The 17,907-nt window shown below is 32.6% G+C and overlaps 2 protein-coding genes across 2 annotated transcripts; both read left to right on the top strand.

Annotated features, from left to right (window-relative positions):
- Nucleotides 1–3,087: 3,087 nt before the first annotated feature.
- On the top strand, nucleotides 3,088–6,592 carry LOC105678596 (fatty acid synthase-like). The gene is made up of 9 exons (XM_067347976.1): nucleotides 3,088–3,235; nucleotides 3,419–3,669; nucleotides 3,848–4,079; nucleotides 4,195–4,613; nucleotides 4,910–5,131; nucleotides 5,200–5,347; nucleotides 5,478–5,638; nucleotides 5,729–6,046; nucleotides 6,131–6,592. The coding sequence occupies exons 1-9, from the start codon at nucleotides 3,088–3,090 to the stop codon at nucleotides 6,590–6,592; spliced, it is 2,361 nt and encodes a 786-aa protein (XP_067204077.1).
- LOC136998463 (fatty acid synthase-like) lies at nucleotides 6,096–10,621 on the top strand. The gene is made up of 6 exons (XM_067351134.1): nucleotides 6,096–6,608; nucleotides 6,695–6,999; nucleotides 7,113–7,502; nucleotides 7,659–7,879; nucleotides 8,686–8,943; nucleotides 9,012–10,621. Exons 2-6 carry the CDS (start codon nucleotides 6,735–6,737, stop codon nucleotides 9,138–9,140), a joined length of 1,263 nt encoding a protein of 420 aa, XP_067207235.1. The 5' UTR covers nucleotides 6,096–6,608; nucleotides 6,695–6,734; the 3' UTR covers nucleotides 9,141–10,621.
- Nucleotides 10,622–17,907: the final 7,286 nt, after the last annotated feature.

Here is a 17,907-nt window from a genome sequence, read left to right as displayed (position 1 = left end):
ATTGAAAAACCATAAATATCTTTTTCTTACAAAGCAAAAATGTCTTCACTTATTTTCATTTTTCGTCTCAAAAGAATGTATGATAGCAATATTACGCACGATTGTGAGGAATGCATTATAGTTAAGAAACCAATTCTTGATAAAACATTAACATAAAGTATTTTTGGACAAAATAATTTTCTCTCCTTGATACAGCATTATCACATACTATTTTGTACTAACATAGATACGATAAGAAAGGCAATAATGAAACACGGATCGCGCTACTAAACTCGTTAAATTGTGTTTCGCGACAGAGTTGTGTAGAGCGATATACAGTGACCGGCAAAAATAAAAAGCCACTTTTTCAGTTATCTTATTTCGCTTAATAAAAAGAAAAAATATTAAACGAATTTTTATCAGTAAACCAAGACACATGTCTTATTTTGTTAAAATTTTCTTTTAAAAATCACATAAATTATTTCTCATTTTTCAGTTTTACTTATATTTCTTAAATATTGCTGTTTATTAAATTGACAAAATAAAAAAGCCATTAAAGTTTGTTTGCTATAATGTGTACAATTGTGGTTGTCATGTCAACAGTTTAGTTTAACTTGAAATTTGTCATGTTCACGTTACTGTGTTTAGTTTGCGTTATTGCATTCATTTTTTTGACACCAGCTTGCTTTGATTATTTTCCGAAGTCAAAAATGGTAAAAAAATCAATTTCTACACAAGTCTGAAATCTAATTGTGCGGGATATTCAAAAAGGTTTTTCTCAACGAAACATAGTTAAAAACTACGAAGTCAGGGGAGCGGTAGAACAGATAAGAAGGAAATTCCACTCAACTAGATCAGTGGCAGACATAATCGGAAAAGACCGAAAACGAGCAACATCCAAGCGAGAAGATATGAAAATAGTCCGAGAAGTTAAAAAAATCCAAAAATCACTGTTAGAGAAATTCAGAAAAACATTTATCTCAATGTTTCTAACCGCACTGTACGTCGTAGATTATGTGAAGCAAATCTACACAGCCGATTTGCACGTAAACGACCTTTCATCAGTGCTATCAATAAGAGAAAACGTTTGTAATTTGCTCGGAAATACGCGAATATGTCATTGGACTTCTGGAAAAAGATTCTATGGACAGATAAAAGCAAATTCGAGTTATTTGGACAAAAGAAGCGGATTAGAGTCTGGAGAAAACACGGAGAGGAGCTTCAAGATCGGCATATTCAAAAAAACTGTAAAATATGGTGGAGGAAATATTAGGATCTGGGAATGTTTCTCAGGGCAGGAGTAGGAAATCTTGTCAAGATTGATGAAATTATGACGGCAGATATCTACATTGACATAATTAATGAAAATTTGGAGGAGTCTTTACTCAAGCTCAGGCTAGAAGATAATTTTATTTTTCAGCAAGATAACGATCCGAAACACACAGCAAAGAAAAGATGAGCTTTTTTTCATTCCTGCCGAATCAAACAGCTCGAACATAGTCTCTAGATTTGAACCCGATCGAAAATTTATGGGCGATTCTGAATAATAGAGTTGACAAATGCGGAGTAACTAATTCTATAAAACTCTTGTACATAAAGTTGTCGTATATATAATTAATTATATTATATATTATATTTTATCATATTTTACATATATTATACTATATATACTATATATATTATTAGATATACTATATATATTATAAAAAAATAAAAAAAATATTTAAAAAATAAAAATATTTATTAAAAAACGCAAAAAAACTTGGCGCTGCTACAGTAAACTACATGTTACTTGGCGCGAGACACTACTGTGTCTCTTGATAAGGACTCCTATTTTGAAGCGCTACAACTAGCATGGGAGAGTCTGGACTTAGAATATTTGCAAAATTTAGTTGAAAGTATGCCAAGAAAACTTCAAAAAGTTATCGCAACTAAAGGAAATCATATTAACTATTAATTAGAATAATATTGTTGTTTCTTTAAATTAAAATGTTATATTTCCTTAACTGGCTTTTTTATTTTGTTTCTTAAATATATGATCTTTTAGAAATAAATAAAATTATAAATTAAAAAATTGATTTTTTAAAATAATAACATTTAATTAATAAATAAATTTTCAATTTTAGTTAAAAAAATTTATAACATACTTTTTTTTATATAAAGCAAATCAGTCTTATATATGAGGTGGCTTTTTATTTTTGCCGATCACGTTATTTTCGCCGGTTACGACAGCTCTGCGTTCTATTAAGCCTTAGTCAAAGGTTAATGCAATACTGTTGAATATACTTTATTAAATTTTATTTTGCATATATCCATCGGCCACATCGATTGTTTTCTCCAAATGTTAATAGTTCGTCGGCTACATCGATTGTTTTCGCGGAATATATACACACTTATTGTATTCAAAAGGTTAACGCAATGGACTACGTTTATATTATTTAAATGTTTATTTAATGAGATATATTGTTTCTTATGGTAAAAAAATTTACTTATTCTAAAACCAGTGTAGTTCTTTATTCAGAATTATGTAATTTATTATGTAACTAGTTCATATAACTAAAAATTATTAATAATTTTCTATTAGATATACAATTAGTCCCAAAATTCTTATTTCCATATCATATCTTCGCGTCTCTTAATGCAACAGACAGTACGATAAATAAGAAAATTTACTTTTACAGACCAATGATTGCAAATAATTTGAAAACCGTGGCATTAATGAAACTCGTGGCATTAATGTTTCACGATGACGAACCGTTAATTATTATTCAAATCAATAAATTGTTTTTTAAATAGTAAATTTATAATGTTTCTGCATAAATAGTGAAGAAATAATTAACATATGTCTTTTATATAAAAACAGGTAAAGTATAAAGATGAGCTATTAACTAGTGTCACGCCAGTCGCACAGGCAATCGTAAGTTGGGTTCCAGAAACTCACTTAAATATTATCATTAAAAATTAAGAAAAGAAAAGTGTGTAAATATAAAACGTAAAATAAAAATTATTTAAAATATCTGCAGATTTATTGATTGTATTGGGACTTTGTTAACCAGTGAAATAAAATTTACTGTCGTTGAGTTTAACATAAACACTAATCAAAAAACCATGGTCATTGATGTCGAATCTGAAAATAACATCATTATTTCTGGCATCGCCGGTAGATTTCCGAAATCTGACAATATTAGGCAGCTTGAAGAGAATTTATTTAACAAACTGGATCTTGGATCAAATGAGGAGCGCCGATGGAATCATGGTAAAATCTTCTTTGTTTTATGAATAAAAAATTGTATTAAAAATATTTCATAGAAACATATGTATAAAATTACTGTTCTATATAAATTTCTTTTTCATTGCCATAATTTTTTCTTTATCTAAACTTCTATATTAGTTGGAACGAAAATAACTGTTCACTTATTATATACGGTTTAATACACAGGTCACCCAGATCTACCTCAACGTATGGGACTGATTGACAATTGCGAGAAATTCGATGCAGACTATTTTGAAATTCCTTTCAACGAAGTCCATATCATGGATCCTCAGAGTAGGATGCTCATGGAGCATACGTATGAAGCTATCGTCAATGCAGGAATAAATCCGAAAGATTTATCTGGAACAAAAACTGGAATTTTTCTCGCAATATGCGTGTCGGAGGCGGAAAAGGTTTGGTTTTTTGAAAAACCACAGGTACGAAAAATTACTTATCGATCAAACAAGAATACTGCAAAAACTTATAGCATAAAAATTTTGAAAAATAACATTTTTAAATCATATTGTAAAAAATGCACTTGTTTGTAAATCAGCTTGTACAATGCTCATACAATGAACATTTAAATTCTCTAAACAATTTATGTACGCACATTAGGTAGCTGGCGCTGCAGCTTTTGGATGTTACAAGCCTCTGTACGCAAATCGGATGTCTCAGTGGTTAAATATAACAGGGCCATCTTGCACATTCGATTCCGCTTGCAGCTCAAGTCTCATGGCTTTAGAGATCGCTTATAGAAGTATCCGGTCAGGACAGTGTGACGCAGCTATTGTCGGTGGTGTAAATCTCTGCATGCATCCTTATGTAGCTTTGCAGTTTGGAAGACTCGGTATTATACTAATTGAAATATTAATTTAGAATATCAAAGATAATTAAAAAATAATTTGGAATATATATAAAAATATATCTAAATTAGATTTTGTAACATAATTTTAAAATTTCAGGAGTTTTAGCACTTGACGGATTCTGCAAACCTTTTACCAACGATGCAAACGGTTACATGCGCAGCGACACGATCGAAGTCGCAGTTTTACAAAAAGCAAAGGTAGCTAAGAGAATTTATGCAACCGTCGTTTACGGGAAAACTAATTGCGATGGATACAAGGAACAAGGCATTACCTTCCCGTCGAGCAAAATGCAACAAACTTTATTTGAAAAGTTTTACAATGAATGCGGTATTTCACCGACTTGCTTAGGCTACATGGAGGCTCACGGCACCGGCACTTATGTTGGCGATCCAGAAGAAATCAATGCACTCGAGCAGGTTTTCTGCAAGAACAGGCAAACTCCTCTATTAATCGGCTCTGTCAAATCAAACTTGGGCCATTCTGAAGGTGCTAGTAGCATGTGTCAAATTGCTAAGGTAATAATAAATATTATATGCATTACAATAGTAGCCGTCGACTTTTTTGATCGTAGATTTGTGAAACTTTTATACCTTACAAACAAAAATTTGTATAACATTTTTTTTGCTGCTAAATCATTAATAGCATCATAATAAGAAGATAAAAAACATTTATTAATTAATAAATAATTTAATAAAATAATAAGAAGCAACAAGTAAGCATTTAATTAACTTTACGTAAAATGATAATTGCAATGGAAACTGGCTTAATCCCGCCAAATATAAACTACACACAAGTACGGAAAAGTGTTAAGGCTTTTGAAGATGGAAGTATACGCGTGGTGACCAACACAACACCATGGACTTCTGGATTTATAGGTATTAATTCGTTCGGTTTTGGTGGAGCTAATTGCCACATCTTGATGCGAAGTAACACAAAGGAAAAAATCAATAAAGAAGCGCCGAATGATAATCTGCCCAGACTTGTTGTCCTGTCTGGACGTACCGAACAAGCAGTTGAATCATTTCTAAACGAAGTATATAAAAATTTTGCGGTTACACAGTCAATAAAAGCACTCTTACATCGCAAAAATTTGTATGTTAGATCGAGAACCGGCCGATAGACGTCGAATATGTACGGCTATTGCATGATCTTTACGCTGACGAGATGAAAAATCATCCTTACAGAGAATACGTGATTGTCGAATCCAAAACGCCGATCAAAGCGGCAAAAGAAATACAATATTATTCAGGTGAGAGAAGACCGATTTGTTTTGTGTTCTCCGGAATTGGATCGCAATGGATTGGCATGGGTACGGATACTTTTTTGCATATGTTAGAAAAGTGATTGCTTGCAATTAAACCGAATTAACATGTTAACAGGTCAAGCGCTACTGCGATTTCCAGTATTTTCCAAAACCATAAAAAAATGCGATACAATTTTAAAAAAACATGGAATGTATATCATTGACATATTAACGAGTAAACATAAAGATATTTTTGACGACATATTGAATTCACTTGTGGGCATCACTGTGATGCAGGTGATAAATTGCTTTTACAAATTATATGCGCGCAATTTCTGTAAATGTTTCTTGATAATAATAGAAAGAAATATTTTATTCTTTTTTTAGGTGGGATTAATCGATCTCTTAAGATTCGTAAATATCGTGCCAGATTATGTCGTTGGTCACTCAACTGGTGAACTATGCTGCGCATATACGACCGGTAATTTCACCCTTGAACAAGTGATTTTATCTTCGTATTACATAGGATTGGGATTGAAGAAAACGAAAAAAATTAACTGCGCAATGGTGAATATCGGTCTCAGTTATGAGAATGTGAAGAACATATGCCCACCAGATATCGAAGTAATTTACAGCAACAGTCAAAATACTTGCTCCATAAGCGGTCTAAGAAAATCAGTAAAGGCGTTTACAAAACAATTAGAGGTACTTTAATATTTCATTTAAATATATTGTTGAATATACGTGTAATTAACTTAAACAAATTATACTTTTTATATAATTTTGCAGACCAATAATGTATTTACTGAGGAAGTCAACTGCTGCGATATTCCTCTACATACTCGTTATCTTTTCCCCGCGAGAGATACGATTCTAGCTTACCTAAATCAAATAATACCGCAAACAATGACACCCAATCAGATATGGCAAAGTTTATTTTGCAGCGTGAAATTATCTTGCGCGGAATATTTTACGAATAATCTATTGAGTCCTGTGTGTTTCGATAAAACCGCGCAATTAATTCCCAGAAACGCAGTGACTTTTGAAATCGCGCCGGATGCTATTGTTCAGAGTGTTACGAAAGAACTGTTCAACACAATCAGCATCACATTACTTCAGCCTAATCACGAAGATAACGTCAAAGTATTTTTGCAAGGTCTGGGAAAAATGTACAACAATGGCTTGCAACCGCAATTAGCAAATCTATATCCGACCGTAAAATTTCCTGTTAGTCGGTTTCCACGCCGATGATCTCGCCGTCAATCAAGTATGTCGAACACATTATTCATTTGTTAAACATGATAGAATACAAAATTATTTTTACAGTAAGAAATTTTTAATTTTTATTTTGAGATGAGACCATTCTGAGGATTGGTACTTAACATGTTATAAAATGCTGACGAAACTCTCTATCGGAGAAAGGATGGTTGAAATTGCGCGAAATGACGAAGAATACGAATATATGAGCGGTCATGTGATTGACGGAAGACAGTTATTACCGGCTACGGGATATCTCATGCTAGTTTGGCAAACAATGGGTTTGTTGAAAAGTCTATCGTATACAGATATGCCGATCTTTTTTGAGAATGTCAAGTTCATTCGGGTAACGCACTTTCCAAAAGAAGGACCTGTGTATCTAATAATAAAGGTGCAGAAAGGTAGATTTTATTTTAAAATCCTATTTTTCAATAAGCTACTTTATTTGCTGCATTAAGAATAATAATACTCCATTTATGTGATAAAAAGAGATATTCACGATTATTTATTGCAGCAACTGGAAAGTTTGAAGTCATTGAAGGAGATAACGCCGTCGTCACTGGCACTGTGCGTGAACCGACAGATATTACAGAAGAAAAGTTACCGAAACAATTGTTAAATGAAGAGGAAGTAATGAACACAAAAGATATCTACAAGAAACTCAGATTACGCGGATATCAATACGCCGGCATATTTCGGGGTTATAAGAGTTCGTCGACTACGGGAAAACAAGGGCACATAGCTTGGATGTACAATTGGGTAACATTTATGGATAATATGCTGCAAATGACAATCTTCGGGATAGACACGAGGAGTCTTCACGTTCCCACGGGAATACAAAAGTTGGTAATCGATACGAAACTTCACATACAGCAAATACGGAACGCAGCAGCTAATGATTATCGTAAGCTTGTCAACTTATATTTTATATAACAGCTTTTTAATATTAATTTTTTAATGTAAATTTAAATGTTGTAACTAATTCTCAAATAAAGAAATATGTTTAACGTAAGAGAAGTTTGAGTATAAAAAAATACAATATTTATAAATATCTTTTTAGAGCTTCCTGTGCGTGTGTACAAAACATGCGACGCGATAGTATCCGGCGGTGTGGAAATTCGCGGAATTAAGGCTACTTCCATATTTCGTCGAAAGCCAGTGGGGGAGCCCGTTCTCGAAGAGTATAGATTCATAGCCCATCGCGACGGAGCCGAGGTTTCTTTGCAGGAAGCCGTGATGCTGTCGACGCATCTCGCTCTGGAGTATCATCAAGTGATAAAAGTAAATATTATCGAATTGATCGAAGATGATGACAAAGTAGAAACAGATGAAATAGCATCACCACTGTTTATCGATATCTTGGGTGATCTACCGTTGCTTCAACCAAACATTACTCTGGTAACCAGAACCGATCGCTTCGATTGCGTTACTCTTCCTTCGGAAATCACAGTCTCGCAATCGAAGAAGTTGTCGAATGACGATAATGCGATATTAATCACAGGATACAATTTGTTCACAAAGAACAAGAGCAAGACCTTAAAAGAAAGAGTGACCCCAATAATCGCCCGATTTGCGGCCCTCGAATTTGGAACCAAATAGTACGCTAAATGATAGTTTATGATGAGACATTGATCACAGAAAATTTTTACATTGAGCCTACTTTTTGTTTCGAAGATAGGCGATGTCAAAGTTGCTAGGTCAGGTGCGGTATCATGACATATCTCACAAGTAAACTTACGGAACTGTCTGTTGGAACTCACTGATTTTGATGGGACTTTGCACATTTGTGGAACTATGACAAATAATCGACATATATTTTTTTTATATCGGTAAAGGTGCACTCTAAAGGGTGAAAACTACCCCTTAGATGTGAGTTTTAGCTAGAATTCGTATAGAATCTGCGTTTGAAAAGATGGTAAAATGGATTTAAGGGGTTTCTGAGGTCACTAATTACGAATCCGAGGCTAGAATTTCACAATTCAAAATGGCGAACATCGACTAATTAACAATTATTAATCGATATGCACAAAAATGATTTTTCGACAAAAATCACAAATTTGATCTTTTCAGTGTGTATATCTTTTCAGTTTGTATTGGAGCTGAACAAATGTACTAATACTACTTGGGACGAAAAGTTAGAAATTTTTTTGAAACATGTTTCTTCGGCTTACTCACAAGTAATGATTGACAAAAGAAAAGCTTTGTGCACGACAATGTATAAGCATTTGATCGGTCTTCATGAATACGATGAGACACAAGTACCGAAAATCGAATCACCTATAATACTTCTAAAGCCCACGACATATTCATTACTTTTTCCTCAAGAAGACTATGGTCTGCACAAGGTAATTGAAGTACAAAAAAAATAATTTATACAGCAGAACAGTTGTAATTAAATTAAAGTTACTTGCAGACTACTAATGGAAAGATAGAAATACACTATGTTGAAGGCACTCACATGACAATAATAGACAATGAGAAAATCGTTGCTGCAATTAATGAAACAATTAATTCCATCAAACCTATTAAAAAGCTTATGTAGTTTAATAATGTTCATACATTAATCTTTTTTTTTTTATTTAAAATATTTAAATACAAGTAGAATATATAAATTTAGATTGTATATTATTGTATAACAATAAAACGTCAGAAAAGGAACAAGTTATTCGTTTCATATGAGATGTCCCAAAGAGAATCTAATGAAACCTGCAAAATGTCACAGAATTATTAATATTATTATCTAACAAGGAAAGGGACCCAAGTGTCCCCCTCCGATTTTGACGAGCTTTAAATATGTTGTAAAGTAGCTCAAAATAAGAGACACGTATTTTTTTTTATGTGCTTTCTCGCACGTTTAGGGTTGAAACAACCCCTACAAGCTAAAACGGTTTTTTTGGTTTTAACTGAATATTGTCAAAACTGTAAGAGATATCAAAAAATGTTTCGAATAAAAGTTGCGTGGTCTTTTATGAGCTTTATAACCGCGTAGCTCGATTTTTAAAAAAATTTATATTTTTTAATTTACCTTTACCCCTTCTAATTATTTTTACGAATTTCAAAATTTTTGTTATGACAAAAGTTGTAGCATTTTTTACGCTGAATACAACCATATATGATTTTATTATGTTTCGAAATCGCATCTTTCAGAAATGAGTTGTCAATGTCGCACTATATGCGTCGCGCTGTGATATATGCATATATATGCATAACGCATTGTTTGTGCCGCTTGTGTAATCGATGTTTGTCGCGCATGTGTAATTGATAAGATGAATAAAATTAGAAATAAAGATTAGCATGTTATGAAGTATTCGGAAAAATGTTCTGGTCAAAGAACAAAGTTCACTAAAGTTGTTGCCAAGGCATCTCCTCTATATTACACTTTTATAGTTATACTAGAACAATACAAGCGCGCGCTGCGCCCGTGCACTTATTATAATAATTTAATAATTATAAAATCTAAATATTTTAATAAAATTTTAAAAATTTTAAATAACCGTCAAAATAATCTTTGCTTTTAAACTATCAAACTGTCAGAATAATCGAGATAACCAATCAGCGTCACGGATAAGCGTCAACAATACTTTCGATACATTCGAGTATCGATCTTTCATGCCTTTTTTAAGAGTGGATTATATCGAAAGAGAAATAAATAAATAAAAATCTTACAATTAAAATGCAATTTATTGTTTTTCAATGGTAATGCAAAAAAATCCAATTAATTTCAGGTTTTTCTATTAATCAATACTAGAAACATTTGTTTGTTTATTATTTTATTTCTTTTATAATAATATATGTCGAAACAATTACAACTTTACCTTCAACAATAACATACTACATATATTGAATATAATACATATATTAACATATATTAAAAACAGATGAATTTATGGAACAAACGTATCACAAAGGTGATGTTCGTGAAAAAAGTGATTTATACAAAGTGACTTTTTGCACCATGCGCAAGTAATTATTGCAGGTGCGCCACAAATATCGCATGTTGGTTTTGAGTATTTATGGAAACAAAATTCCACTGGTGTTTCGAATTGTTCGGGCTTATTTATTACGTACCCGCTTTTATACCATGCGTATTTCAATAAATTTCTGAATCTTGGCGATGAAAATTGATTATGAGTCAATGACTGTAATTTTAAAATGGTGTTTTTTGCATGCAGATTGACTTCCAGACCTAAAAGCATTACAGTATCAGAAAAGTGTCTAATAAAATTCTTCCACAAACGAAAACCATATACATCCAATGGTTGTATTTTTCCTGTTGTTCCAGCTGATATAGTCAACAAAATAATATCTTCTGTAGATTCTGGTTTAGATTCTTGAATAATATTTGGACAATAACCAAAGTTTAGTCCATGAATCTAGTAGTAAAACAGATTTTGGACCTACATTTGGAAAAAGTACGTCTTGCAACCAAATTTTAAAATAATGCGCTGTTAATTTTCCGGATTTCGAAGCCGTAACAAAAATATTAGGTGCCTTAAACATTGTTTCTTGCACTCTGGGACCAAATGTTCCACTAACTTCTTTCAGTACAATAAAAAGAGGCGATAATAATCTACCATCGGCTAAAACAGTAGGTTGTATAGTATAGCTATGCGTAGTTGCCGATACGGATTGTACTGCAGATTCAATCTTTTTTGTTCCTTTATATGCCAATGTACGACCGGCATGAAGTTCTAATTGGAATCCGCTTTGATCACTGTTGTAAATATTTTCAACTCCATATTCTATTATTTGATATTTAACGTTTTCAATAAATGTGTTACGTCCTGTACGGATCTTTCCCTTGCACAAGTTTCTCACGATCAGTCGGGAAAATTCAAAGAAACGTTCCAAAAATATTATTTTAATGATTTAAGATCCCGAATGTACCATAATAATCTTTTAGGCCTTCAATCGAAAATTTGTCGAGATAAGACACGCGACCGCGATAGTAGACTTTGAATTTTCGCCGACAGAAAAGCCGACGGAACGATATACATGTCATTCGAGCAATCCATTTATTAATCTTCAAACAACCTTTTTTATCTTATTTTTATTAGCAACCCCTCGGAAGGAATGTCTCCCTTCCAGAACCCAAAATTTCGAGTATAAAAGGAAGACACCCACCCGTGAAAGCGGCAGTTAAGCAGTTTTTAGTTAGAGAGTCAGCCAGTTAGTAGAGAGAGGCTTTTAGTATTACCCGAACAGTTTGAATATTGGGACTTAGAAACAATTCGCAACATTTTTAATTGACTGTAAGAGTTTGTAATAAAATAGATTCAGTAAAGTGTCTGTTAAAACTATTCGATCTCTTTTCTCGTGTACAACCTACACCCTACCTAACACCCAACCACCCAGTTATCTCTCTGAATCAGCACTCAGAACTATTTGCTCCGGTGCGGACCACCGCACGTTGTACTTGGTTTCTGTATCCCCGCTAATCGTGGTGCGGACCACCGCACGCTTTTAGCCTGGAATTTTCAGATTGACGACATTATCCTTCATGCCCAAATCTAAGACGCGACGTGGGGGAGTAAAATACCGTGCGCGCCAATTACTTCTCCAGTACACGAGACCGGTTACGGAAGACAATTCAGAATACATCGGTGTTCAAAGAAATTATTTTGATTACGAGTACGAGGATCTGTGCAACGCCTCCGATCAGTTTTCCCGGCGCGAAGGATATAACGCTCATCGGCCGTGGCCCTTCACTCTCATCCCCCTCAGCTGCAATCAATCTCCGATCGACCCAGTGCGGATACCACTAACTGACCCCAGGAGGATCAAGGCCGACTACACCTGGACTTTAGGATTGGAGATCTAAACACATTTCGAAGACATCCAAGTAGTAAGTCTAATTTTCACAATCATCTCTCTCTCTCACCTCTCTCTCTCTCAAACACCTCTCCTTTTAAAAAATTGCACGAGGTTCCGCCCTTGGTAAAAAGAGTTAATTCTCTTGACCAGAAAAGGGAACCACGAACGATTGGTTGAGGCCTCTAACAGGGTAATATCGATCTTTACGATCGTTGACCTGTTCTCAGCCAAGGAAAATCGTTCGGCTCGCGCGGTCGCCTCTCCTCATACCGACCAGCGAGCAAACACCACAAATTTATACTTTTATTGTTGCGTCCGTCCGTATACCTGACCCGCTCTTTTCCCTCCAGGTTAGGACGTAACAAATGTGTTACATTTTTCTTCAAAATCGACGTTAGACATTATAGATGTTTTTCTTATAAATTTTGTTATTTTACGAGATACAATATTATGTATTATTTTAAATTTTTGTATCCATCGCGATAAAGCTGTAAATTCTGGTACATTTAAATTTTCCTGTGCCCGAATAGCCCATCGAGCTAAATCAGCGTCGTGAACAATAATTCTATTTTCAAGAGCTGTATGAAAATTATTTAATGTATATTCCGAAATTTGTTTTAATTTTTCGAATCTACTGCCACCTTGATTCACTTGAATTTCCCATCGTCGTAATTGACGTAATGAATATACTTTCCGAAATCTTTGTTTTACTCCTTCTAATGTTCTTGGCCTTGTTGTACTGCTTTTCCAAAATTCGACTGCATTTTTTTATATTCATACGGAATACGTCCATCTGTAGTACATATAACTTTAGGATTTGCGTCCATAGCTTACCTTCTTCCTCTTTATCTCCTAGTTCGAATTGCTCTGCTGTTGGAATATCGTTATCGTTTTCATAATCTAAAGATTTTTCTACTTCCATTTTGTATCTCTCATCGCGCATTTCTTTCAGCATAGATTCTATTTTATGTGCCATTTCTCGTTCTTCAGATGTTATCGGACTTGTTGATAGATTAAGGGCCAAAAAAGTTACGTATACTAACATTATTACGTTAAATGGATTTAATTAAATCATTCTAAAAAATATAACAATTAAATATTTCTCCTTATTTGTGTACAAAAAAATAATACTTACTTTATAGTGAATTTGCTGTTCTTTTTTTGATGCTGTTTTATATATTGTTTTTTCGTAATCACTAACAAGCGCACAACTTTAAAGCGTAATATGCACTGACGGGATATGACAACGCGTTGCGCTATAAATGCACTCGAAATGCGACTATAAAAGTGTAAAATAGAGGGGATGTTTTGGCAACAACTTTAGTGAACTTTGTTCTTTGATCAGAACATTTTTCCGAATGTTTCATAACATGCTAATCTTTATTTCTAATTTTATTTGTCTTATCAATTACACATGCACGACAAACATCGATTACACAAGCGGCACAAACGATGCGTTATGCATATATATGCATATATCGCAGCGCGACGCATATAGTGCGACATTGACAGCTCATTTCTGAAAGATGCGATTTCGAAATATAATAAAATCATATATGGTTGTATTCAGCGTAAAAAATGCTACAACTTTTGTTATAACAAAAATTTTGAAATTCGTAAAAATAATAAGAAAGGGTAAGGGTAAATTAAAAAATATAAAATTTTTTAAAAATCGAGCTACGCGGTTATAAAGCTCATAAAAAACCATGCAACTTTTATTCGAAACATTTTTTGATATCTCTTACAGTTTTGACGATATTCAGTCAAAACCAAAAAAACCGTTTTAGCTTGTAGGGGTTGTTTTAACCCTAAACGTGCGAGAAAGCACATAAAAAAAATACGTGTCTTTTATTTTTAGCTACTTTACAACATATTTAAAGCTCGTCAAAATCGGAGGGAGACACTTGGGTCCCTTTCCTTGTAAGCAAGTCTAAAGTTGTGTCAGGAATATCTTGTGCAATTTATATAATCTGTGAGATAAGCTTGTATTAACATGATTATATATATATATATACAGGGTGATTCAAAATAACCTGATGTCCTTGCAATGCCATATTCTTGAGCGAATTCTGAGACGATTTTTCCTTTTACAAAATTTTGTCCGAAGCTTAGTTTTCGAGTTATAATTGAAAATAGTTTGCTACTTACGAGTCCGATACAACGGACAGACAGGGACGGTGTAATGTGTCATGAGACGATAGTAAACACTTGACAATCTCATTATACGTTGCGCGTCCCTGCCTGCCCGTTGTACCGAACTCGTAAGTTGCTATCTATTTTCAATTATAACTCGAAAACTAAGCTTCGGACAAAATTTTGTAAAAGGAAAAATCGTCTCAGAATTCGTTCAAGAATATGGCATTGCAAGGACATCAGGTTATTTTGAATCACCCTGTATATATATGTACACGTATTATTTTTAAACATATAATCACGTTAACGTATATATAATTTTCTGCATAATGCAGTCACTAAATTTCCATTGCATATCTCTTAACATGTGTCTCATGATTTATCTCATATGATTGTTGAAAATAATTTTGAACTAATAAACTATCAACTACAAAAATAAAACATTTGTTTATGTTCTAACATCTTTATAATGAGCACTTGTAATACCTAATAATGGCGAATATGGCATTTGTGTCAGTTGTGATAGCGCTGTATGTGTAGCATTAGCTACATCCAATTGATAGCTGAACGATATCGATTTTATTGCCGTTAATGATAACTCATAAAATAGAAGAGACATTCTTTCAAATTTTCCTTGTACATCGCATATTTGATAATTTTACGCAATGTTATAGAAATAACAGACTTGGCAAAATTATACAACTCAAAAATGTTGCTGATAATAGTGAAATAGTAAAATAACTAATATTAAAAAGTCAATGTAAATTTAACAATAACAAATATATCATATTACAATAACCTTTATCAATTCAAAAATCAATTTTGATAATTGCAACACATAATTAATTCTCTAACATCTCTATTCAATTTGCAAATGTCTAACATAGTTTATAAAATTTATAGAGATTCTTATCCACCATAAAAATATAGCGTATAACATTTTATATGGCATCTACATGTTAGACGAATAGAGGTTATTAGATTACTTTCAGCTTTATCTCTCCATTCAATACATATTCTATCAAAAATAATATCTTTTTTCGTCAAATCTCAAGCGAATTTATATCACGACTAGCGAAAAATCACATTGTTATTTAATTGGTGCAAGGAGATTGTCGTATTTCCACTACTTCCTTTTTTTAATATACTTTTTTAATAAATAACAAAAATCTGACTTCTTTTATCGAAGTAGAAAAAATATTAAAGTTAATAGTGACTATTTTAATTAATAAAAATTAATTATAAAAATTGAGCAATACGTAAATTGTTTTTAATTCTCAGCATTTGACAAAAACGATAAGCCTTATGCACCAACCTAATAATGGTCAAAAAAACTATGCTACTCGCAAATTACGCCAATTTGACGAATTTTCTTAGTATTTATTATAACGCAGCAGGGCTAATACGCGGAGCTGTATTAGCGGGCGACAGAGGACTTTCATGGGCCTCCAAATCAAAATCACAAGTCGAGAGAGAATTGCTCATTATTCTGTTCCATCTATCCGCACTCTCGTTGCAACTACGTATGTTTGCGCAACTTGCGATTCGACACCACCATTAGTCTCAGATCTTTCGCAAGTCGCTCGCAGTGCTTCTTGATGTATAATGATTTCATTAGTGATGTATGCTTCGCGACGTATCCTGTCGCGTAGTTTAGGACTCATGTCAGGAATGCTTCATCGTACGAGGATTACCACAGTGTCACAAAATTCTGTAAAATATGCAAATAAATTTATTTTTCATAATTTTTATGAGAATTGTATATGATTTAATGTCAGAAAAAATAAATTAAAGATGTGAATTAAAATTAGAGATGTAAATTAAAATCAATGTAAAATGTAGATTAATATAAACATTTAAATGGAAGCAATAAAAAGTACCTTAAATATGACGATAAAAGCTAATCCAGCTGCTAGTACATGCCAGAACATGATGATGTAATCATACTTGTAAGGCGATTCGGGTGGTTCTCTGTAATCCGGATAACGACAAATCTCGACCGAGATTGACTGATTTATTACCGGCTGAGGACCATTTTTCAGATCACTAGTAGTGAATTTTGATAGACAATGGTTCAAAAAAACCTTTAAGCAAATAATTATCAGAAATTGTCATACGATAAACTAGTTTCGGTATAAAGTTTGAAGTAAAAGCTATGATGAATGCCTGAAAAACGAAATCAAAAGTATCCTTAATAAAATTAACATAATTATGTATAAATTTTTTTATAATGGAATTATTTATGTAATATGTTTACAAATTAATGTTTATCTTTTAATTATAAACGCTGTAATAAATTTATAGCTCATTAATTCTACATTTTTTATCGGTTCTTTTATCGGTAGTTATAAGTGTCAAATTTACCTTGGTAATAACGGATAATTTAGAAATGGAATCGAGTATGTGGTACTATATGCTTATGTTTCTGACTCACTGTCCAAATGGTCGCCTGTACATGGTCACCAACTTCATTGCATCCAATCTCATCTCAAAAATGTTGTTCAGTAACGCACAAAATGGCGCCAATGGGAAAGCAGCCACAAACATCGTGACAAATCCGTTTTGTAGCACTACAGAAGACTAAATTATTATTATCAAACCAAAATGTTTAGCCAAATCTTATTATATGCTTGCACAATATTATATGTTGTTTTGTTTGGCTGTTACTTTATATTAATATAAAATGTAATATATTACTATTTGCAGCCTTACCCATTTCTAAGTATTTGGGAAAAAAACTTCTGGGTCTCCACTAAACTCATTTGTAATCTCTAATCTTTTGGAAAAATTAAAATTTAAATACAACATATAATAATTCATACTTATTATACAAGATGTTTTGATATTATTATCAAAAAGAAAAATAGAAGATTTATATAAAAAAAAATGATAATGCTATCTTGATGCCTTCTTCAATCAAAGTTATAATTCGTATCGCGATATACAACTTGTTTCTTATTGTATCTTATTGTGAATTAAAAATTATTCGGCCTCATCAACCATATTGTTCATAATTCTACATTATTCTCAGTTTGTTTCACTCATTTATTGACTTAACTAAAAATGAACGATAACAAGAATATGTTGATATAACTTCAGTATTTTGCACATTTTCAGATTAGTAAAAATTGGATAAGCTTTTAATTATCAAATATATTTAATATTATTTTCTGTTATTATAATTAGATCAGAGAGGATATTAGATCAGAAGGATAAAAAAAAATGCAGAAAAAATTCATCAAAAAAATATTATAATAAATAATGCTTTGAATCTTCATTTAAATTAAATAAAGAAACCACATCATATTTGTTTCCAAATGCTTTTTTTTAATAAGGAATTAACTTCTATCATGATTAATCTT

The sequence above is a fragment of the Linepithema humile genome, chromosome 1, assembly GCF_040581485.1.
Source record: "Linepithema humile isolate Giens D197 chromosome 1, Lhum_UNIL_v1.0, whole genome shotgun sequence".
Lineage (NCBI taxonomy): Eukaryota > Metazoa > Arthropoda > Insecta > Hymenoptera > Formicidae > Linepithema > Linepithema humile.
This window is presented reverse-complemented; position numbering and strand designations above follow the sequence as displayed.